We start from the raw sequence: 25,000 nt of genomic DNA, 5'->3' as shown, positions 1-25,000 counted from the left end.
GGATCTAAAGCCAGATATCCGAAAGAGTGAAAAGAAGATGGCTGCACAATTTTTGTTTGCGGTCTTAGAGCGTAAACCTAAATACACTCACAGTCATGGAGGTAGATGCTGGATATGGAATGAGGACTTTTTTTTTAAAACTGTCTGGATTGACGTCTCAGAACGACTGAAGAGGTAGAGAAAAACTGTAGTAAAAAGTGTTAAAAGCGTCAAACTTTTCCATAAAGCTTAGCCCTTGCATTGCTGTGTTAGTTTCGCATACTTTGAAACGGGTCAACTTTGACTTTATGTTCAAAAAAAAAAAGGTTGGGTAATAAGATGATTGAGAGGCAGTTAAACTAATTACTGAACAGGTTTAGGGCAGAGCCTCTGAACAGAAATGTCATTCATTTTTTAATTGAAAGGCTTCTAAAACATTAAGGTCTGACAAAAACCCATGTGTTATTTTTGAAATTGCTTTATTCCGGCTTTCCGAGCATTGCCAGTCAAACAAATCTTCAAGATTACAGATGAGCAAGATAAAACATAATCTATAAGTGAATCCAAATTTTTATTGAAGAACTTATAAATAACTTTCTGTTTTATTGTCTTCAGTCAGTCACGCTCTTGACAGACAAGCTTTCTGACTCGACTTGTCTGCCTTGACAGAAACCATTGTACTGTATTGTTTGGTCGCTCTTTTTCTCACTGTCTCTGCCTACTCCCCGCTCCCCCCCTCTCTCTCAGTGCCTGGTTTACACACACACACACACACACACACACACACACACACACACACACACACACACACACAACCACCCTCCTGAGGCACAAATCTTGTTCTGTCTTTGTTCGTTCAGAGCATCACTTCCGACTCTCCATATGGAGCTCTCTCTCTCTCTCTCTCTCCTTCTCTCCTTCTCTCTCTCTCCCTCTCTCTCTCGCTCTCTCTCTCTCGCTCTCTCTCTCTGTCTCATTCTCTCTCTCTCTCTCTCTCTCTCTCTCTCCCTCCCTGATTAGACTGTATGTTATCTTTGGATACACACATAGATACATAGATAAATGTATCCAGTATACACTGAGTGTGCAGTAAAAATAAATTCTTTACGTCACTGTATGAGCTTTGTGCTGAAGTTCGCCTTTCTCTCAATAACATATTTGTAACCTAGACTATATAAAGCTAGACTATATAAATCTATTAAATTAATTCACAGATCAGTGTTAATTAGTGATAAAATATTGATGAGACAAATTAAAGTTGTATGTGTATATTTAAGAGAAAAGAGACAGTAAATGTTAACAAAGTTTCAAGACACAAAAAAAAAAATTTTTTTTTAAGCATACATCATTAAACACAACTCTTATTTTTTCCCCTAAACTTCCAAACTTCCAAGGATTTTGTAAATACATTAAACAATCTGAAAAGTGAATCGTTTTTCCATTTTGTTTTTTATTTTCTGCTTTTTCTTTTTCTCTTTTATTTGAACTCTGTCAACTCCTAACGAAAAACAGCATTTAATGAAATCAAAATAATGTCACATTCATGTTGCGCCCACATACCAGTCTCAACGGTAACGGACAGTAAAGGCACGAGATGAGATTTGGCGAGATGAGATCTGTTTGTTTCAAACGTGAACCATGATATCGTAGATCTGCTTATTCTAAACACAAACCATCACGTCTTCCTCCTCCTCCTCCTCACTGGCGTCTTGTATAACACTGACCCATATCCGTCTTGTCCGGTCTTCCCAGTCATTCGTCCTCTTACCCATCCCTCCATCCCTCCATCCCTCCCTCCCTTCATCCCTCCATCCCTGCACTCCTCCTCCTCCTCTTTGCTGAGACAGTAATGAGGCAGATCCACACGGCTCTCCATCTCACACGTCACCCCCCCCCTTCTTTCTCTTCTCTCCACGGAGACTTCAATGAAAATCCTTTCTTTCTTTCTTTCTTTCTTTCTTTCTTTCTTTCTTTCTTTCTTTCTTTCTTTCTTTCTTTCTCCCTTCCTTCATTTCTTCTTTCTTTCTTTCTTTCTTTCTTTCTTATTGTCTTTCTGTCTTTCTTTCTCCCTTCCCTCATTTCTTTCTTTCTTTCTTTCTTTCTTTCTTTCTTTCTTTTACTCACACTGCATACTTAGCATTCTCCCTTCCTTAGTAACTTTTCTTCCTCACGTTCTCTGAAATATGTTTTCTTCTTCATGCGCTAAATATTTATTTGTGAAATGCGTTTTCTTCAGGGCAAAAATGTGTCTGTATATAAGCTCCTTAGAGTTTCTCTAGATCCACTGCACGTTACCAATGTGTGGGCAGTAAGCTGAGTGCTACTTTAATTAAGCTTGTATGTGTGTGTGTGTGTGTGCGCCTCTGGCATTAGTTTGACTTAGTTTCTTTTTTTTTTTTTTTCGGGACTACATAAAACATTTCTCTGTGAAACTGTCTGTTGTATTAGCCCATGCATATGTAATGCATATGGTTTGTGTGTTTGTGTGTGAGTTAGTGGTAGGTGTATACACACACACAGACACACACACACACACACACACACACACATATGTTATCTGTGTGGTTTGAAGTGTTACCTGTTATAAGGTAAAACAGCTTGTCATGCTTCTCACCTAATGCTAATCCTTTCCACCAGTATCTCTTTTCCCTCTCCAAACAAGACACCTTTTTCATTTACAGTATCACACCATCATAATCTTTACATTCCCTTTCCCCTTCTCTTCTCTTCTCTTCTCTTCTCTTCTCTTCTCTTCTCTTCTCTTCTCTTCTCTTCTCTCCTTTCCTCGCCTCTTCTCTTCTCTCCTCTTTGGTCATTTTTTCATTTTCACTTTTCAGCTGTAATGCCTCTTTCCCTATTCTGGTGCTTTCCAACTCTGATTGTCTATTTTTTGCCCTTTCCTCTTAGAATGTTTATTTATGCTCCTCCCCCCGGTTCATCTGTCTGGCCTACATTTGATCTCTTCCCTGTCACCCCCCCCGACTCAGATCTCTGCCCATATGAACACACAGCACACACAGATAAAAATAAACACACACGGTCTCTCACAAACACATACACACGCACACTCACACTCACACATGCGCAAACACGCACTCGCACCCATGCACGCATGCACGCATGTACACACGCACACACACACGAACACACACACACACACACACACAAGCACAGGAGATCAGTGTGAAGTTAAAATGCAAATGTCAGTGGAATGTTTCTGTGTAGAAGAGAAAAAATGAGGATAAATTAAGACCCATGAGTATTATTTCATGTAAAAAATAGTCTTCCATCCCCTTTATTCTTATGCTTTTAACGTGTGGAAGCAGGTCTGGGATAGAGTTGGATTTCTTTTACTTATTTATTTATTTATTTTGCGACGGCACTGGAATGCTGGCCTGAAATCTGGGGCGGGGTTTTTGGCGACCTCTGAATACTGCATCCCACTGAAATGACCCTGATAACCATTTCAGCTTACTGGGACAAAAGAGACATGATACCCGACATTTTCCTACCTGTAAATGTCTCCGTTCAGTTATCATCTCAAGCTACCTTGACTGTTTTCAGTAGATGATGGAAAAAATTGTATCTTAGTGAAGTACTGAGAAATACGATCGATTTTCTAAGTGTCTCAATCCTCCTATATGAGTTTTTAAGACTTGTGGAATACATGTGGTAAAAGCATTTCAAAGCCCGTCTTTGAAATCTGAAATTGAACAGGCCCATTTATGTCATACTTTAAAGACAGCGTGCTGAGATGGAGAGAGATTCATTCTTTCCTTTTCAGGTTCACTCTTTCACTTTTTTTTTCACTTTTTTGTCTTCTGTGTTCAGTCATGTCTTCCAGCAGAGAGAAACCTAAGGCTGCTTCCCAGCCTGATGGAAAAGCAGCTCAGACCAAGAAGACAGAGACGGGCATGATGTCCTACAAGGTAATGCACACACACACACACACACACACATTTACACATGTGCACACACACACACACACATTTACACACACACATTTACACACGCGCCTACATATAATACACCCATTTACACATGTGTGTGCACACACACACACACACATATACATTTACACATGCACACACACAGGCAAAGACACACACACACATTTACACACACGCACACACACATTTACACATGTGCGTACACACACACACGCGCGCACACATGCACATACATGCACAAACAAATGTACATTTACGCACACACACATTCACCCAAAAAATAAACATATGCACACTTAGACACACACACACACACACACGCACATTTACACTCTCTCACAGGCATTCACGTACACACACTCCCTCAACTCTTTATTTTTAACCCAAGCCAGTCAGACGCTGCTCACAGATGACGCAGGTCCAAACGCAACACTGACACCAAACCAGCACAAGACAGAGAGAGGGAGGGCTCGCAGAGAAACACAGCGAACGAGTGTGAGAGTTGGGTAGATAAACAGATAAAGAGAGAGAGAGAGAGAATTAGATAAAACAGAGAGACAGAGATCTCCTGACAGAAAGACGAATGTCGACAGATTCAGTAAAAGGCTGGAAAGGTTGGAGAAAGAGGTTGTGAAAAATTCATTTCAACATTTTTAACATTAAATACCAGCTCTTGACAACAGCACAGCTATCTGTCTGTCTGTCTGTCTGTCTGTGTGCGTGCGTGTGTGAGTGCGTGTGTGCGCGCGTGAAAGGTTGCATCACATGTGACAAAGCCACCTCCCTCCCTGCTCTTTCACTCTTTCTATCTACTCTTGTGAGAAGTTAAAACACCCACTCGTTTGTTTAAAGGCAAAAAGAGAGAGAGAGAGAAAGAGTGAAAGAGATAGAGAAAGAGAGAGAGAGAGAGAGAGTGAAAGAGATAGAGAAAGAGAGAGAGAGAGAGAGTGTGAGAGAGAGCAGAGAGAGAGAGAGAGAGAGGGAGAGAGAGCAGAGAGAGAGCTTACATCACATGTGCGGCAGCGGAAACGCTTTTCATGGAGGTCCAGAAAAAGAATACCTCTCTCCTATCAGCATCTAAACACTGACATGACGCAGAAAGAGTCTCTCTCTCTCTCTCTCTGCAAATGTGTGTGTGTGTGTTTGTGTGTGTGAGAGAGAGAGAGAGAGAGAGAGGGAGAGAGAGAGAGAGAGAGAATGAAGTCACTCGTGGGAGAGATATGGTTAACTGAGTTTAAATATATGTGTGTGTGTGTGTGTGTGTGTGTGTGTGTGTGTGTGTGTGCGCGCGCGTACGTACAGTCAGAGGGATGAGAAAGACATGGTTACCAAAGACAGAGAGTCAGACACACATTCACAGAAACAGATGAAGTTACTTTAATTTATTAACACACACATACACACGCACACACAGGGAAAATGGGGCTCAGTGGAATCAATATCCTAACTCTCTCCTGCCCTCTAGTGGTAAAGAGGCAAGCCTACATCCGACCGGACAGTTATTACAACTCACTGCTTTCCCACAGGGTCAAGATGAATAACTCTCTCTTTCTCTCTCTCTCTCTCTCTCTCTCATCTCCCCTTTCCTCCATTCCCGAACAAATGAAGCCTTTACCTGCCGTTATCACAGCCGAGGGGCCATGGACGGGGAGAGAGAGAGCATGAGAAAGGAGAGAGCTGAGCTGATCACGGTCGAATCCGTGGGCCTTTGCTTTCGTTATTTCCCTGGTTGGTAAGTGTATCGTGTAGCTCTGTGGGGCTCAGGTCTTTAATGTGTGTAGGGCCTCGAAGGGGGGAGCTGACGTCAATCAGGAGTCCTGTTTTTAGAGGCAGAGACGAGACTACGCTGGTGTGGGTGGTCTGGCACGGAGAAAAAAATAAACTCTCCCAGAGGTACAGAGTTGGACCTAGTGTTTCATTCAGAAAAGAGTTTGTACAAATAAAAAGATGTGTGGTATAAACGCCAGCACACGCTTGCACGCACACACACACACACACACACACACACACACACACACACACACTCAAACTTCAACGTAAAAACACAATCACACTAATACGCAAGTTTTACAAGTGTGTGCGCGTGTTGTGTGTGTGTATGTATGCATACACCCCTTCTAATCAAGACACCCTTACAAAATCATGAATGACTCTGTGTGTGTGTGTGTGTGTGTGTCTGAGTCACTGCATTTTGATATATTCCTGATAATTAAAGTGATGGCATACTGACATGAGCAGAATGATGTGGGCAAATGATATTTATATCATCAGTAATATTAGAAACAGGCGATGTCTTATCACTAATGAATATGAAAACTTATTTACTCTTGAGTTATGCAACAGTGGAGAAACAGATCACCGATGATTAATTTCACTCCGAAATGTGACCTGTTTCACCTTCATTACCATTCATCAGACGTAACCTGTCAATCACGCATACAATCACTCAGGCCTCATATTCATTAAAAGTAATAAACCTGAAACTGAGATACTTCTTATACCTCTCTTAAACTTAAAAACCAGAGGATTTAATAGGTTTTTAGTTTTGTCAATGTAGCTTCTCTTGACGAATTGGACAATGACCTTTCACTCACCCTTTTTGGGCCTCCCCTCACATGACGACAACTTCAGTCAATGCTAAGTGAGGCTAGTGGCCACGCCCCCCTTCACCACTTATCTCTGCTTCGGCCAATCAGAGCTCAGCTTTACTGGTTTACTAATGAGCATCTCAATCAGTCTATCATCTAATTATTACATACACCTGTTACCTGTTTATGGACTCATTAAGAATCTAGTGTGTGTGTATATATATATAACATACACACACGCACCCCCCCCCCCCCCCCCCACACACACACACATATATATAAAATATGTATGTATGTATGTATTATATACACACACAATTCCTAATGAGTCCATAAATGGGTAACAGGTGTATGTGATAATTATATATATATATATATATATATATATATATATATATATATAGCCCTTGGTTTCTCTCTGTTCTTTATCAAGACTCTTTATCAGGTCTGCTGAGTTACTGAGCCTTTCCCTGGTGTCATAGTCTAGTTTACTTGTGAACAGAACTTGCCTGTCCCTGATGATTGTCTCTGAAAGTCCATTGTCTGTGTACCAAACCCTGTCTGATAAGGACTACGATTTCTTGATCACGCATCTTATGAATGCAAGTCGCTGGCTCCTCAAACGTCTTCTGTCTGCTTGAGTCATCGCAACATTTCAGCGGATGTTTCCTCTGACGAAAGTCTAAAACTGCGTACTTGCAACCCTTCTGCACTGTGTTACCGGTCATGGCTGCAGTGGAGCTGGACCCAAAAGCAAGACACGGTGGAAGTGATAACAAAAAAGGAGGACGTTACTTACAAAAAAAAAAAAAAAAAAAAAAGAAGGCAAAAAACCCCCAGGAACCAAACAGGAACCAAAACCGGAGACAAAAGTGCCGCCAAACACAGGGGCTTAAATACACAAGGGGAACCAAGCAGGGGAAACATGACTGATTAAACTTAACGCTCAGGAGGATGGCCCAGTGGCAGTTCAGACCGGCGGTTCTGTCGGCACGGGCAGGTCTCCTCTGGCGGCCGAGCAGGCTGGGGGGTTGGTCGGGATGGGAATAGACTGGGGAACAGGGACTGGAGCGACCTCTCAGACAGGCCCTGACGGGGGGCTCCCAGCCTTAGATTCAGGCACCACAGGGACTGTGGTGCTTGATCCAACCACCACTGGAGCTGTGCCTGCTCCTGGGTCCTGTTCCTGTCTCTGGCCCCCTTAATCCCCAAGAGCCACCTTCATCCAAAAAGAGTGGCTCTCGACGACGCCGGGTATTTCCGCTGCTCAGCGCCATGGAGGTTCCGCTGTCCAGTGGGTCTGTCACATTCTGAACTTTGTTTTGGACTTTTGTTTTGACATGTCTTGTGCTCCTGTTTCTCGTGTCTCTGTCTCCGCCCCTCACCTGATTCTGTTCATCTTATTCATTGTTCTACCCCGTTAAGTTTAACCAATCATGTTTCCCCTGACTGGTTCCCCTTGTGTATTTAAGCCCTTGTGTTTAACCTGTTCTTTGTCTATTGTTGTTTGTGTTTAAACTCACACTGTTTGGCTGCACTTTTGTCTCCAGTTTTGGTTCCTGTTTGTACCTGATTTTTTGCCTTCTTTTTTGTAATCACTTGCTTTCCCACTTGCTAATCCAATGTGTCTTGCTTTTGGGTCCAGCTCCACTGCAGCCATGACAGTACCGTGTAGCGCTGATGTGCAGTTTGATGTTTAATGGGGGAGAGCACTGTTTGTAGGATTATAGCCTCCACTGGAGAAATGGTCTTCCAGTTGTTGGTGACCAGAATAGACCAACGATAGAGAGAATGACTCAGGTTAACACACCCAACCAAGGGTTACACAACTGGCTCTTTGGATGATCAAACACCGTCAGCAACTAGGGCACAGCTGGGTTTCAGACTGTCACATCAGCGTGCAACAGTGTCTTGCCCAGGTGATCCACTCGTACTGATATTATAGAAATATTTTAATGCATATTTTGGTAGAATACTAAGTTTAAAACATCTGTACTGTCCTCAGATCATAAACAACAACAGAAGGTATTATATGGTAATACTGCCATTATGACATCACAGTCGGAATCTATTTGAATCTTAGTGTTCTGTATCCAATGGCGACTTTCCTTACCACCTTGGCAACACTCGTCTAAACTAAAGCTTCAGTTAACTATTAAGTGTTTGTAAGTCTCTAATGATAGCAAGTTTCCTGCACCTTTAATAATAAAAACATTTAAATAATCATAAACAAATTGGAAAGCAGTTAAGTGTCATGGAGTGTCAAAGGTGCTTTCTTTATTACCGATTTTAAAAGGTTAAAGGGAAGGTGTTAGGGGTTACGTGTTCCTTAAGTAATTATTTAATTCCTTCTGATGCCCTACCCATAATACTTTGCTCCTAGCTGTCAATCATATCACCCCAACCCCACCCCTAAGCCAGGGGACAGACTGCAAGACCTTTTCATCATTGGTTGATTTTATTCAGGAGAAACATTTGGATTGGAGGATGAGTAAGAGGAGGAAGAGGACAGAGAGAACAAGAGGAAGAAGGGTAAAAAAAAAAACCAAACATTTTTTGGGAAGGGGGGGGGTGCTGAGGTATGGGATGGGACAGAGAAATAGAAAGAGAAAGAGAATGCCAATCTACAGAGCACAGGACTGTTTCATCAAAAAAAAAAAAAAAAAGAAAAAAAAAAGATTAAAAAAATAAAAAGCCAAATTTACGTTCCACGTGTCATGTTTATCTGACACGTGTCATTGGTGTGGGGCATGAACTCTTCACGGACAGAGCACTGTCTTCACCATCATTACGTCACGCTTTCTCTCCTTCGCTCTTTCTTTTTCTCTCTCTCTCTCGCACAGCGCTCATAATGAGATCTTCCTCTCTCGTTTAGCTCTCCCTCCTCTTTCTTCTCCTCCTGCTCTCTTTCTTTCGCCCTGGCTTCCGCTCTTTCTCTTCCTCCCTGGCCCTCACTTGGCGGCCATGGTGTAGCAGCCCTCTGGATGCCACTGCATGTCACGGATACGCCGCACGGACTGGAACTGAGGATGACGGGCCCCATACTCGTTAAAGTGCCGGAATTCACCTTTCTCCAGCAGGTACTGGCTACCGCGGTAACCAGGGTACTGATAACCCACCCAACTGAAAAAAGAGAGAGAGAGAGAGAGAGAGAGGTTAAATGGCAAAACGTGAGTAGTCTGATGTGAAGATCTTTCTCTGAGGTGTAAATGTCTGAGGAGTTCACAGAGAGATTCTCAAAGTCCGAATAGAAACAAGGATAGAAACACGCTAGTTTCTATTTTCGACTGGGGGAAACGTTGGAGGAAAAAACGGGGAACGAGTTTTGAAGGTTTTCAGAAAGGGGCCCCCCCCTTGCACTTACGTTCCACAGCTAACCATGATGCTGCCCACGCGGTCTGTAAAGCCGTAGGCAAACAGGCTGGGCACGTCGTCATCGATAATCTCCATCTTACGACCCTTAAACTCACCCACCTCGTACAGGCAGATCTTGTGCTTCTCGGGGTCCTGAAAGATTGATAGAAAAAGAGGAGAAAGAGAGAGAGAGAGAGAGAGAGAGAGAGAGAGAGGGACATTACACTGTTAGATACAAAGTCAGTAAGCTCAGTGTGGCCACAGAATGAAATCACCCCACCATGGAACAGAGAGCGAGAGAGAGAGAGAGAGGAGGGAGAGAGAGAGAGAGAGAGAGAGAGAGACAGAGAGAGAGAGAGAGGGTAGGTTACAAGAGCGAGAGATCAGAGTGGATGTAAGAAATGACAGGAGGGACAGGATGTCGAAGAGAATAGAAAAGGCAGAAGGAGCAGCACGAAGCATGAGATCCTGACAGTCACATGAACTGTAAAATTAAAAAAATAACAACAACAATAAAAAAACCACAAAAACGTACTCACAACAACAGCTCAGAACAACATATGACCTCGTAAACAAATGTACAGAAGTGTTTTTGAACAGACGAATGGGTGGAGAATAGGCCAGACAGAAACAGAGTGAAAACAGAGGGAGACTTAGGAGAAACGATACCATTCGGATTGGTCTGAAGGACAGCAGGTAATCATTCCTCTGACAGTTACTCCATGAGTCCCATCGAGGGTACTCACCCTTCTCCAGAATATACATCTCTCCGCAGAAATTCATCTGCTCAAAGCCCACAAAACTACAGAGATAGAGAGAGAGAGAGAGAGAGAGAGAGGGTGGGGAGAAAAAGAGAGATGCTTTTTCACTGTGTCGAGGGAGAAAACACTTATAAGGAGGAAAGATGAGTTTCATGTCTCTCTGCGTTGATGCTTGTGTGTAATTCCTTTCTGTGTTGTATCAGTTTTGTGAGTGTATTCACTGAGACATACTCTGTGTGCTTCTGAGTAGGCGTTTGAATGGAGAAAAATAATGTATTCATTCCTCGTCCTCTGAGAACGCCTATGTGCGTGTTTCTGTTTGAGTGTGTGTGTGCGTGTGTGTGTGTGCACATGTCTTCGCACGAGCGTGCGTGCGTGCATGTGTGCGTGCGTGTGTGTGTGTGTGTGTGCGCGCACATGTCTTTGCACGAGCGTGCGTGTGTGCGTGTGCGTGTATATAGGTGTGTGTGTGTGTGTGTGTGTGTGTGTGTGACTCACGGGCCGCAGTCCACGCGCAGGGAACGCACCCTGTCCATCCCCATCTCACACACATTCATACACTCATTAGTGATCTCTATACAGCGGCCCTGGAAGTTCTCCTGGTCAAACACACACATCTGAGGGATCAAAGGGGAGGGAGGGAGGGGGGGAGAGAAAGGGAGAGGAGAAAGGGAGTGGGTCAGTGGGTAGGGGAAAGGAGAAAAAGAAGAAAGAAATAGCAGGTGGCGGGTAAACGAAAGGAGAAGTATAAATTGTTGCAGAAAGAGAAAACGAGAAGAAATGCAGAAATAACAGATGGGTGAGTAACAAGAAGAGAACAGAGGTTGAGACAGAAAGGAAGGGAGCAGGAAATGGAAGAACATGGGAGATGCTTTAGGTCAAAAAAAAAAAAAAAAAGATTGCATAACTATATATTTGAGATTTTATTTTTTCCTTTAAGGCTGGTCAGCAAATGCTCTGCAAACCTTTCTTTCTCATACACACTAAGGCCTCCACTCCATATCTATGGCAACTAGAACCTCAGAATGAGCCCACACGCATTAAATAGAGAATTACACTTTTATACACGTGTGTGTGTGTGTGCGTGTGCATGTGCATGTGTGCATGTGTGTGTGTGTGTGTGTGTGTGTATTACCTTGTAGGACATCATGCCCGTCTCTGTCTTCTTGGTCTGAGCTGCTTTCCCATCAGGCTGGGAAGCAGCCTTAGGTTTCTCTCCGCTGGAAGACATGACTGAACACAGAAGACAAAAAGTGAAAAAAGGGAGAAAAAAAGTGAAAGAGTGAACCTGAAAAGGAAAGAATGAATCTCTCTCCATCTCTGCACGCTGTCTTTAAAGTATGATGTATATGGGCCTGTTCAATTTCAGATTTCAAAGACGGGCTTTGAAATGCTTTTACCACATGTATTCCACAAGTCTTAAAAACTCATATAGGAGGATTGAGACACTTAGAAAATCGATCGTATTTCTCAGTACTTCACTAAGATACAATTTTTTCCATCATCTACTGAAAACAGTCAAGGTAGCTTGAGATGATAACTGAACGGAGACATTTACAGGTAGGAAAATGTCGGGTATCATGTCTCTTTTGTCCCAGTAAGCTGAAATGGTTATCAGGGTCATTTCAGTGGGATGCAGTATTCAGAGGTCGCCAAAAACCCCGCCCCAGATTTCAGGCCAGCATTCCAGTGCAGTCGCAAAATAAATAAATAAGTAAAAGAAATCCAACTCCATCCCAGATCTGCTTCCACACGTTAAAAGCATAAATATAAAGGAGATGGAAGATTATTTTTTACATGAAATAATACTCATGGGCCTCAATTTATCCTCATTTTTTTCTCGTCTAGACAGAAGCGTTCCACTGATGTACTTGTATTTTAACTTCACACTGATCTCCTGTGCTTTCTGTCTGAGTGAGCTTTTTTTTTCTGCTTCTGTTCTGCTTACCCCTGTGAATTCCTCTCTAACTTTCCAACCAATTATATTCCCTATTCAGCGCATAGTTTCTCTCTCTCTCTCTCTCTCTCTCTGCCCTCATTAATTACATTGCTGCATTCAAATTTATAGATCTTTACATTATTTTTCTTTTCTATATCATTTTGATAGGTATATATATATATATATATATATATGTTTCCTCCTTTCTAATTTGCTTTTTCAGTCCTATTTTCGGTCCTTTCTTCTTTTTTTTTTTTTTTTTTTTAATAATAACGGGAACGGAGAGACATGTTCTCCCTGATCATTTTCATTCATCTCTTACCTGTGTGAAAGGGAGCAGTGGCTGTCTCTCTGTCTCTGGGGATCTGTGTGTGTGTGTGCCTCAGGGTTGGGCCCCCCATGCCTTTATATACGCTGGCGCTGGGTGTGTGAGGATTACGCCCTCAGAAACAAAGTCGCTGAGCTCACCGCGGCCACAGAATAGAAATCACCCCATCATCAAACAGAGAGAGAGAGAGAGAGAGAGAGAGAGAGAGAGAGAGAGAGAGAGAGAGAGAGCGAGAGAGAGAGAGATCGACAGACAGAGAGAATGTGGGTGAATGTTTGGGAGACTGACAAACACACACAGGTTCTCTTTTAATCGTTAAAACAAAAAACACACTTTCCTTAAAAAAAAAAAAAAAAAATGCATTTTTATCCTAATGTGTTCGCCATGCAATAGTTGAAAGATGTCATCCATCAACCAGGTATGTTGCTCAACAGTCGGCGTAATGAAAACAAACTCCGTGGCAACCTACGTCATGGTAACCTGGTGACCAGGGCTCAGCTGGCAGATGTAAAGGAAGACGCTGCAGGAAGAGAGAGAGACTGTTTCAGGGAACTGTGAGAGCTTTGGAAACAGCTTCATGAGCCGTATACATCAAAGCGTCCTGCACTGCCGCCATGAGCATCCCTAAGAATAGACCCTGACCCACACTTCTGCAACCTGAGACAGAGAAAATGGGTAATTGACCTCCGCAGCAAAGAGCCAAAGACAATATAAAGAGCAGAAGCCACACCTGAGACTTCTGATACCCGGTCTGTCTTGAGAAAATGGGCTGATGTCACTAGCATCAAAAAGCCAACAAATTCAAAAGCTGGATTCAACCCTAATCGGGGACTTGGTGTACAAACACTTGCATCCAAGAAGATTATTCCTGGATGAGAACCGTTGACTAAACCTGTAGGAACCAATAGGGATCTTTAACTTCTTAAGAAGTGCAGACCTAGGATCAAAACTACATTGTATTGCGCACTGGTACACCAGACATTCACTTAGATGACTGAAGAACTGCTTATACAGTGTATAAAGTATCTGAAAAGATAATGGTAACTACCATCTTGACACCTAAGAAAAACTAGACCTGCCATGGAATTCTTGGAGGGGGGAATTTGGCCAAAAGTATGAGGATGTGACATTTGTAATCTGTATGTCTACGCATCCACAGAATACAGCTTTCCTACCTCAGCACTGAAACATGGGCAAGCCTTCCACAACCCTCTAGTTCCAATCTGACACGTGTTATACTGTACTATACCCCATGCTATCCCAGGCCACCAATTCAGAAACTCAGGTCTAATTATGAGTCTGGAGATGTTTCCCCAAGCAGCAACAGAGATCTGCAAAAATTTTCAAAACATCCCAAAGCCCCACTACAGCATCCTGCCCCACTGAAATGAGAGAAACCAAACACTGTCTAGGTCTCCTTTGGAAGAGACTGCCTGACATTTGCTCAAAGGTCTGGCGACGTCATTATATGAAGTATTATTGACGTGTATAATCATATGAAATTCTGTTTCTCCTGACATCTCATGTCTTTAAACTGTATTGTTGTTGTTTATATTTTATTAGCCTTTAGGATGTTTTTAGGATGTTAACTTTGTTAGCATACTGTATTTGTTTTTTATGCGATCTTTCTAAGAGAAGGTTCTAGAAAGTTCGGGGTTTGTATCCACTACCTTTGGCTCAAAGACAAGACAATGATTTTTTGCAGAAAATAAGAAATAGGCACATTGTTATTCTACCAGGTGTCACAAATACACTGCCACACAATGTCTCCCTCAGGATACCAAAAAAAAATCACTCACCCCTCTATTAAATTAGATGCAGTGAGCCAAGGCAGAAATTCACTAGCAATAATCGTGTCATATAAAGTAAATGTTTCAAAACACAGAGCAGTCTCCAAGTAAAAGAAATCATGCATCTTCTTTAGGATCATGAGAAACCTCAAAATGCTTAACACTAATGGGTTTTTCTTTGCAGTGTGTAATTCCCCCTCAAAATCACCCTCCTTCAGTGAAGAATTCTGTTTTTTTTTCTTCCTTTTTTTGTTTACCTTTTTATACTTAAAGTATAAGTACATTTATAGTATATGAAGGATAGGTTTTAAGGTGTCTTGTGATCCACTGAGAGCCAAAACTGAACAGTAGTGGAAGAGCATATGAAAGAAAGAGTCATAACATAACACCACATCCCACTCTGATTGGCTAACCCAAGGTATGACAGTATTTGTCATGAGAGACCCTAATAAGGGACCAACACCATCCAACTACCAACCAATAACCCAACCAATGCCCAACCACAATGTGGAAGCTACTGTCAGGCATCAAAGCCACCAAGCTTAATGATGATATGTGTAAACACATGAGCACTGGGCAGAAGGGGACTGAAGAGACGATCAAACAAGGTATAAAACAAGGAGATGCACTGTCCTTCTTCATTGTTGTTCTACACAGACCTGGACCCCTTCAGCTAGACCATCAGTAACAGCCGCTACAGATACAGGTTCAAGACTGAAGGTGCCATCAACTACCTTCTGTACATGGTTGGCACCTGTACACCAAGACCTAAAGAGACATCGAGTCACTGATCTGCCTGACCAGGACCAACAGCAAGGACCTCGAGATGCTATTCAGGCAGGAGAAGAGCGGTCTGATGAGAGTAAAAAGAGGGAAAGTACAGAGGACAGAGGGACTCGAACCTTCATAAAAAGCCACACGACGGACATAGAGGACAGCAACAAATAGCTGGGGGGTTCTCCCTTCGCAGGAACCATGAGATGGACACTAGAAAGATGGCAACATCCAAGTATATCCACAGGATAAAACAGGTCCCGAAGAGCCAGCCGCGTGGGAGGAACAAGATTAAAAGCCATCAACACATATGCAACCCCGCCAGTCATCAGGGGCCCAGCAGCCACAGTAAACTGGCAAAGAGAGGAAGCCGCTGACATCAAGATATGAAACGTCTTGAGATGAATGCATGAGGCACCCCACCCAAAATCCAACACCCACAGACCGTAAACCAGTTGGGGGGGGAGGGGAAGCTGCACAGAAAGCGTCAGGATCACTGAACGAGACGTGGAACGTCTGTAAGCTTATCCAAGCCATGGCCCCAAGGAATAGCTGCTAGGAGAACGCCTTAAACCGATAGTAGACTTGGGATAATGTGGAGGCAAAGGAGGTTCCATGGCAGGATAAGACCCTTCATGGAACGTACCACCAACAGATAGCAGAAGAGGCTGTCGTGAGGAAGTCTGACCAGCGGCTGGAAAAGTCAAGTCTGACGGGACAGTGCAGAGACACTAATCGCGGCAGTAACACTGATCTGGGGGCTCTCAGCTCCAGATCAATCAAACTAAGGGTGTAACATATCAGACAAGGCCCAGGAACGTCAAACAACTAGTAGCGGGTTGCAATTTGCAGGAGGGAACAACATACACTGAGAGACACTACCAAGTGGCAGAGATTGTTTACAGGAACATCTGCCATGAACATGTGTTGGACACTCCCCAAATCTACACGGCAAGCACCACAGAGAGCGGTGGAAAACAGCAGAGCCAAGGTCCTGTGAGGAACTTGATTCGGACTAGAAAAGGAATGTGAGAAGTTGGAAGAATTCAAGGGACTGAGGGAAGAGATGGAAAGAAGGAAGGTGAAGACCAAGGTGGTCCCGTTGGTGACAGGAGCACTTAGGGCTGTGACCCCCCTAAGCTGGAAGAGCGGTTCCAACAGAGCCCAGGAATGACAACATCCGGTTCAGTCCAGGAGGCCACAATCCTAAGAGAAGCAAAACCTACGGTGCCACGGTCTGAGGAAGACACAGCTTACAGTGGACAAAAGAATGAGACAGGAATATAACTTTGTGATTTGTCTGTATTGCATTTGCTTGATTTAACAATCGAAGAAACAATCAGTCCAAAAACCATCAAAATTAAAACTGCTGGAAATAGCCAACGTCATGAAAGGATATTGAACGAAAAACACATTACATCTTGTACAAATTCGTTTTTAATTTTTTATAACTAAAAACTCATTATATCATATTGAGTAAAAATTAAACTGCATGATGTTGTAAAAAAGTATAAAAGATTCAGTAACCAAATATTAGCTCTGGGAAATGTGGACCAATATGAGCTCTGCTAAATAGCTAGCTGTAATTAGTAAATGAACATATAAACAAACAAATGAACAAAAACAACAACAAAATCAAATTGTTCTCCTTCTAAATTACTTTATAATAAAACAAATCTATGATATGATGCAAAGCTGTAGTCTGGGCCTGAAATTCTTCAATATTTTTATCTCTGGAAATTGGAGGACAGCCAGAATGTTCTGCTGTTGGAATTTGACACTAATGTCAACCAATCACGGTGGGTTACGGCAGCAGCTAGACCTACTGGGATTCTTCTGTCACATCTGGATCTTCTCATTTAACTTGGGAAAAATAAAATAATGATTTCTGCTTAAAAAAAAAAAAAAGTTTTGCTGCAAGGGGTGCAGACAGAAATTTATTCGAAGCAATCTTGGTTTTGCCCATGCTTTGTTTAACAGGTTTAACAATAGCCCACTTGCATCTGGGAAATTTCAGCCTCATATTAAAAGTGCTTCAAGAAAAGCCGTCTGGGGCATGTTCTCACATTAATTAAAAAAAAAAAAGATAAATATACAATTTAGCCCGGCATTCTTATCAAACCCATTCTGTGGAGTTAAAATGAGGTGTACTCAAAGGTCTATTCAATAAGCAAGAGAATAAGAACGTCCAGTTTAAGCTCTATGTGTTGAATTTAGCAAAAAGAAAAAAAAGAAAAGAAAATAAGAGGACATTTTACAAAATAGAGAGGAAAACATTCAGTAACACATACAGACCAGAGTTAGCCAATTATCCACTAATTCTAAATGAATGGAGGTGAATTTGGATAGAGGATGATACATTTTGGATGAATCTCAAACAAAAAGACCTTCAAATATAAAACTTTAAAAAAAAAAAAAAAAAACAAGAGAGAAGAGTGAAGCATGTTGACACATTAAATTCCAAATTTACCATCAAGCATCCTAATTATCACTGACGACTAGTAAGATTTACTGAAACTATGAGATGCTCTGAACAAATACAAAAGGTCAGCATGCCATCTAGACTTTAAATTCGTCACAGAAATAAAATAGAGAAAGATTCTGACTGTGCCCAGGCTTAGAAAAAAGATGCAAACAAGCGAGAATGCCAAGATAGGAGTGTGTATATGTAGGCTCCTGGCCGTAAGGCTCTGGAGGCAGAGAGAGAAATGCCTCCTCTTTATCACTGCATTCAGACAAAAACAAAGCGCTCTTCAATAAATTCTTCCACAGAGTACCTCATTTTCATGATTCAGACGATGTAGGAACAGTGAAGAATTACAGCGAGACAGGCATAAACCGTCCTGCCGTGATCCGAGAGGCATTAAATGACTTGACTGTTTTTCGTTCGCATTCGTTTTTTTGTATCTTTCAGCTATGAATTTCACTGTTATGTATTCATTTTTATCTCTTAAGTATTTGTGGCAGCCAGTAGTAATAGTGGCTGTCGGTAGTATTAGTTATAATCAGCATTATTATCAGTAGTCAGTACTGACTGATGGAGCTGACATTTCCAGCTCTTCTGCTTCGGCAACATTTACATGTTTCGTGCTGATAAAACCATCTGAAAGAGAGACAGAAAGCGAGAGAAACAGAGAGAGAGAGAGAGAGAGTAACTTTTAAATGCACGCGAGCTAAACACTGAGACAGGACGAGGGTAAAGAGGTTGAGGAAACAGAGAAGAGAAAGAAGAATCAAAGCTGAAAGTCTGAAAAGACGGATGGAGCCACAAGTGTGTGGGTAGGATGTGCATTCACATACGAGAAGAATGCTTCGTGTTGACCCTTTATTCATGTTGGCCTCCACTTTATAATGTGGTGCACTGATAACAATGGAATCTAGTGTAGTCTGTTGACTCCAGTGTTATGTGTCACACGTGGGGAAGGTGTGAAATTACACCCTTGGGCTTAAACCTTTGGAAATGATAACACCATGCAATTTTTTTTTTTTTTTATAACACATGACACGGGTGAACAGCGTATTAAGCATAAACTGAGAAGAAGCAAAGGGCAGGCTTAGAACTGACATCTTTCGCAAAACGCAGAAAAAAGCGCTTTATAAACGTGCAATTCTTTTTTTTTTTCTCACTCTTACAAAGAGGTGATAATGCCACAGACCAAAGGGAAGTTTGTGACTACGGCTGCGTTCTGAAGGCCACTGCTGTTGCTATGGCGACACTGAGATGCAACTTAAGAAAGTGGGGGTGGGGGGGGGGGGGGGGAGGAGGGGATAAATAAATAAATAACGCAAGCTGAATACATTGATGTTTTGCAAAGATGTGGCACTGAATGGTCTGTACATGCATGCCCCTCCCCCCACAATTTTTTTTTTAAACAAACACACACTTTGCATGCACACAAACACAGCAAGACTATGTAGACAGCCTTAGTTACAAAACACACACACACACACACACACACACACACAAAACAAAAAAAAAACTTTAGAGTGGTCAGGATGACTTTGGAATGATCAGGATGGCAGAATAGCTGTTCCAGATACACAGGTCAGCCCAGTAGAAACACTGACAATCATTTGTGTGGGCAAAGGCAACAGTCAAAGTTGTAGGAAATGAGACAGAAGAATAGGGTCTCCTAATTGCCCTTTGGATCATTGTCTAGGTCAGATGTCAGGGGTCAGTCAAAGTGGGGCTGATATATGACGGCCAAGGTCAGGCAGTGGCAGGCACATAGTCAGTTACTTTGGCACCTGTAGGTCTTCCCAAGTAGACTGAGGGTCTGTTTTCAAAAACACAACATAACTGGTTACTGTGACAGACAAATCAGAGAAAGAACCCCTAAGTCAGTAAACCTACATTTATCTGAAAGGAGAAGCAAAATTGTACACTGTGTTTAAAGTTTTCTCTCAACTTAGCATGACATTGATCATTTTCCTACCAAAACTGGCAACTGTCAAACTACAAATAAAATAATAATAATAATAATAATAATAATAATAATAATAGTAATAATAATAATAATAATAATAATAATAATAATAATAATTAATCAGTACTTTTTATCGCTGTGGTTCTCACAGTCACATATCCAGTCCACAAATCCCTTCATTCTTTACATATAGCCTTTCCATTGTGCCTATACGCTGGACAGTGCTGACCTATACGATTATAACGGACTAGCCCTTTTGTGAGAGTCCTATTCACAGCGCGCGGGGTCGCGCGCTGGCTCTCCCTCACTCGTGCCGCATTCAAATGGCCTTTAGCACAAACCGCTCCATAAGGCTTAATTTGCTGACGAGGCTGAAACACACGATTACATAGAAAAAAAAAAGCCAAAGAGAGACATTCCCCCGTCCGACAGGGTATCAGAACGTAATGCACAAACGCGCGCGCGCGCGCGCACACTCATGCATACACACTCCCCATGTGTTTGCCGAGGCGACGCGCACCCATCTGTTGTGGTTGGTATAAAACAGAAGCGGCTGAATTTGGCAAAATCTCTCCGCTAAATTGGACAGGCGTGCGCTAGTTCCACGCAAAGGAGAAGGTGAAAATTCAGCTATGGAATCCCAGACAGAGAGTCCCCCAAAACAGGAACAGCAGGAATTACCGTAAGACATATGAAAATGGCTATTTTCCAAACTGACAGGATTAATGCAGAGAATGTTTAAAGAACTGTTTAAATGACAGCTTTAATGATCCTGTACAATACATTTTGCAAGTTGTGATTCTTAATACGTACGGTTGTAGAATTATTAAAGAATAAAATAATTGCACATTAGTTTTTATTTAATATTACAGAAAAATGCTATAGATTTATTGGATAGTAAATGATAGGACTTGCATAGTGGACAACAGAATGAATGAAGACTACAATGGCAAACAATGTACCAACACAGTGATTAGAGTAAAAACAGGTAGTGATGGAACAGTTGTTTTTTTTTCTCTCTCTCTCTTCTTTCATCTCCCCCTTACCCTTATTTTCACCCTCTTCCTCAGGCAAACGATGAACCGGGTGAGACAGAGCCAACTGACCCAGCCCATGTTCGTCACAGAGCCAGGAGTGGCCCCTTTCTTCAAGGTAAGAACAAAGACATGCAGCTGCCAGATACAAACTCTCTCATTCTCTCTCTGTCTCTCTCTCTCTGTCTCTGTCTCTCTCTGTCTCTGTCTCTCTCTCTCTCTCTCTCTCTCTCTCTCTCTCTCTGTCTCTGTCTCTCTCTCTCTCTCTCTCTCTCTCTCTCTCACCCCACCCTCTCTCTCTCTCTCTCTCTCTCTATCTGTCTCTCTCTCTCTCTATCTCTCACCCCACCCTCTCTCTCTCTCTCTATCTGTCTCTCTGTCACCCCACCCTCTCTCACCCCACCCTCTCTCTCTCTCTCTCTCTCTCTGTCTCTCTCTCTCTCTGTCTCTCTGTCTCTCTCTCTCTCTATCTCTGTCTCTCTGTCTCTCTCTCTCTCTATCTATCTCTCACCCCACCCTCTCTCTCTCTCTCTCTCTCTCTATCTGTCTCTCTGTCACCCCACCCTCTCTCACCCCACCCTATCTCTTTCTTTCTGCCCCCCCCCCTCTCTGAGTCAGCACAATCATGTACACACACTCGCAAAACCAAACACAATCACTGTCTGTCTCTCTGACTAAACTACACACACACACACACACACACACACACAAACGTCATCCTTTTGAGCAGCTGGCACTGTCTGAGCATTGTGTGTGTTTGTGTGTTTGTGTGTGTGTGTGTGTGTGTTTCCCACCAGGTGACAGTGTTTGAACAGGAGCATTTCCAGGGTAAATGTCAGGAGTTCACACAGGAGTGCTGTAACATCCACAACTGTGGCTTCGACAACATCCGCTCCATCAGAGTCGAGAGTGGAGCGTAAGTCTCACACTGTGGTTGTGTGTGTGTGTGTGTGTGTGTTTCCGTGTCCTGAAATGACTGGTATTTTTCTCCCTTTTCATAGTCATTAATTCCACATGGCCTCATGATGTTGAAACTCATCACCAATTTTAAAGCTCCTCTTGTGTCTCATTCATACTGCATGATACCGAACTGATTTGGAAAGTGAAATAATGTAAAAATTGTTTCACCATCTCCCTCTCTTTCTTTACACACGCACACACACCCCAACACCATCACCTTCATCAGCTGGGTGGGCTATGAGCACCATGACTTTGAGGGGCAGCAGTTCATTCTGGAGAGGGGAGAGTACCCCCAGTGGGATGCCTTCAGCGGTAGCCTGGGTTATCATGTCGAGAGGATGATGTCATTTCGACCCATCTGCTGTGCTGTGAGTGACTGCTAGAGAGAGACAAAGAGAGAGAGAGAGAGAGAGAGGGAACGAGAGAGAGAGCAAGAGAGAGAGAGAGAGAGAGAGAGAGAGCGAGAGAAAGAGAGTGCTGAGTTGCTTTGTTTTCTTCTTTTCATTCCCCGAGTTTATTTGGCATGCTGAAGTTTGAGACTTTGAAATTCACTCACATTTGTATATTTGCATCTCAGTCAGTAATACATGTTCTTTAAGACAGATAAAACATTTTTGTTTGTTTGTTTGTATCCATCTGCTTTTGCGCTGCATGTGAATTGTTTTATGTATATATGTTTCTGTATCTGAATTTCCCTCTGCTCCTCTTCCTCTTCCTCCTCCTCCTCCTCCTCTTCCTCCTCCTCTCACTCCTCGTCCTCCTCTCTGTTCTCTCAGTCTCATCAGCACAGTCGAATGATGATCTTTGAGAAGGAAAACTTCCTGGGCCGCACCGTGGAGCTGTGCGATGACTACCCCTCCCTGCAGGCCATGGGCTGGTGCGGTGTGGAGGTGGGCTCCATGCATGTGCAGAGCGGAGCGTGAGTACCACATTCAACCCACATTCATCACCGCCGTAACAGAGGCTCCGCCCACTGCCGTCACAACCTATGGATCACATGCAGCACCACGTGACGTCATTCACGTTACGCCTACCCAGGCCTTAACAGTGACGTGTTGACTGCCATCACACACATACCTTCACCCTGATAGATGATGTTCTGTAATAACGTTACGCCGATAACCATCATGAATGCAACGCTGACATGCGCTGTAATCCAGTCAAACTGATTGTAAAAATCCGTGCGAGGCTGAAACGGTCTGTAACAGACTCTCGAACCAGCGATCATCGTTCACGTAGCGCCGCCGCGTTCCGTAACGCACAGTAACGCTGCCGACGCACTCCGTTACTCTCTCAGAAAAGCTGACGACAGCTACTGACATATCACCAACGCGCGACAACAAACCGGCATACAGATTACAGCCAGCTGTACAGAACACCGTCAGTTCCGTAACACTCTTATTGCCAGATTAAGGCCAGCGCACCACATGATGTATCACACAGCGACATCTCCCATATGACACCACAGATCGTTTCAAGTGGGATCAAATATGACCCCGCATTAAAATCAGCGCTTCACCCCTACACCTTTTACTGCTAATGCATTCAACTGTCAACATCAACATTATGTACATGAAACAGTTAAACTGTTTTTTATTTATTTTTATTTTTATTTATTTATTTTTTAAAAACCTAATTAACATATTTATTCCGCACTAAATGTATGCAGTAAATAGTAATTAATTTTTCAACGCTACAGTCACAGTTGACTCAGACGTTTTTCTAGGAAAAAAAAAAAAAACAGAAAAAAAAAACAAAGCACACCTCAACTTTCTCTCATTTTTTCAACTTTCTCATTTATTTTTTCTATCTGCTGTTCTTGCTCCTCTCACCTCCTTGTTACATACACTCTGTCCTCCCACTCTCCTTCTTGTCCTCCTCCTTTTCACCCTTTCGGTCGCTCCTTACTCTGCGTCTCCCTGCCGGCTAAATGATTGCCAAAATGAGTAGTTCTCTCTCTCTCTCTCCTTGCTCTATCTTCCTCTTTCGCCTTCTGGAAAAAAAAAATTACTCTGTCTTTACCTACTTAATGAAGCACCTCAGAGCCCACAGCGAAACAATCGAAAGATAATTTCACCTTCCCAGTTTGTAGTATGATACCGTTAAGCTTTTATTCAGAGGTTTTTCTCACTGATGACTAATGATGGTGTCTTGGAATGCTCTGCAGTAATCAGTCCTGTATTGTTTGATATATGGTTACCTTTCATTCATGAATTAAATTTCATTTCAAAGGGAAAATGTATTGTATGGAGCTCTGAATCAGACCCCCCCCCCTCCAATGTTCTTCATAACCAAAGATCTTCATTCCACCAAAAAAAAAAAAAAAAAATTATATATATATATATATATACACTTTTTCTTTTAGTGGAGTGAATGCTTTTCATACATCAATGGTACTTTGCCTGCAGTATGAACAGGTGCATTTTGGGTGGTTTTACTCGTATCAGTGGAAACGCGCGTCGTCTTATTTCACCTTGACTGAAATAATTGCTGTGTGAGTATGACGTACGAGGGATCATGGCTGATTACACAGTCCAAACTGTAAAGAAAAAAAAGGAGAGAAATAATTTATGCCTTTATAATAACACCTTTTCAGTGCATCCTCTCTTTTCATCTTTCCCTTTTTTTTCCCCCCTCTGAACTTCACCTCACGTCATCCATTTGTTTAAAAATCTCTTTCCATCCTAAATAGAGATGTAAATTTAGAGGTCTCTGTCTCTCTCTCTCTTTCTCTCTCTTTTCAGATTTGTATGTTATGAGTATCCAGGGTACAAAGGACAGCAGTACATTATGGAGTGTGAACGACACAGCGGAGACTACCAGCACTGGAGAAACTGGGGTTCACACTGTCAGACACCCAAAATCCAGTCCATAAGACGCATCCAGCATTAAGACCATGAGAGAGGGAGAGAGAGAGTGAGAGAGAGGGAGAGAAAATGAGTGAAGGCTGGGATTAGAGAGGAGCGGAGAGAGAGAGAGAGAGAGAGAGAGAGAGAGAGAGAGAGAGAGAGAGGGAGAGGGAATAAGATTAGATCCACAACAACACCGGCGCTTATTGTCATTTCCGTAACACACGCGATGTCAGTTCAGTGACACTGTGAACACCACGCTTGGGT

The 25,000-nt window shown here is 42.6% G+C and overlaps 2 protein-coding genes across 3 annotated transcripts; one reads left to right on the top strand and one right to left on the bottom strand.

The window, feature by feature from the left end:
* Nucleotides 1-3,812: 3,812 nt before the first annotated feature.
* On the top strand, nucleotides 3,813-24,776 carry cryba1l2 (crystallin, beta A1, like 2). Of its 2 annotated transcripts, none has more exons than XM_030788133.1 (5): nucleotides 3,813-3,908; nucleotides 21,722-21,840; nucleotides 22,111-22,252; nucleotides 22,661-22,803; nucleotides 24,629-24,776. In XM_030788133.1, exons 1-5 carry the CDS (start codon nucleotides 3,813-3,815, stop codon nucleotides 24,774-24,776), a joined length of 648 nt encoding a protein of 215 aa, XP_030643993.1. The 2 variants fall into 2 exon arrangements, with proteins under 2 accessions (XP_030643993.1, XP_030643994.1); XM_030788134.1 differs by lacking the exon at nucleotides 3,813-3,908 and adding an exon at nucleotides 20,968-21,042.
* Nucleotides 9,469-11,863, bottom strand: crybb1l2 (crystallin, beta B1, like 2). The gene is made up of 5 exons (XM_030788129.1): nucleotides 11,768-11,863; nucleotides 11,131-11,249; nucleotides 10,541-10,673; nucleotides 9,882-10,024; nucleotides 9,469-9,640 (listed from the first exon to the last, which is right to left on the bottom strand). Exons 1-5 carry the CDS (start codon nucleotides 11,861-11,863, stop codon nucleotides 9,469-9,471), a joined length of 663 nt encoding a protein of 220 aa, XP_030643989.1.
* Nucleotides 24,777-25,000: the final 224 nt, after the last annotated feature.

The sequence above is a fragment of the Chanos chanos genome, chromosome 11 (genome assembly GCF_902362185.1).
Source record: "Chanos chanos chromosome 11, fChaCha1.1, whole genome shotgun sequence".
Classification (NCBI taxonomy): domain Eukaryota; kingdom Metazoa; phylum Chordata; class Actinopteri; order Gonorynchiformes; family Chanidae; genus Chanos; species Chanos chanos.
The sequence above is the reverse complement of the archived record's forward strand: the minus strand, read 5'-3'. Positions and strand labels throughout refer to the sequence as shown.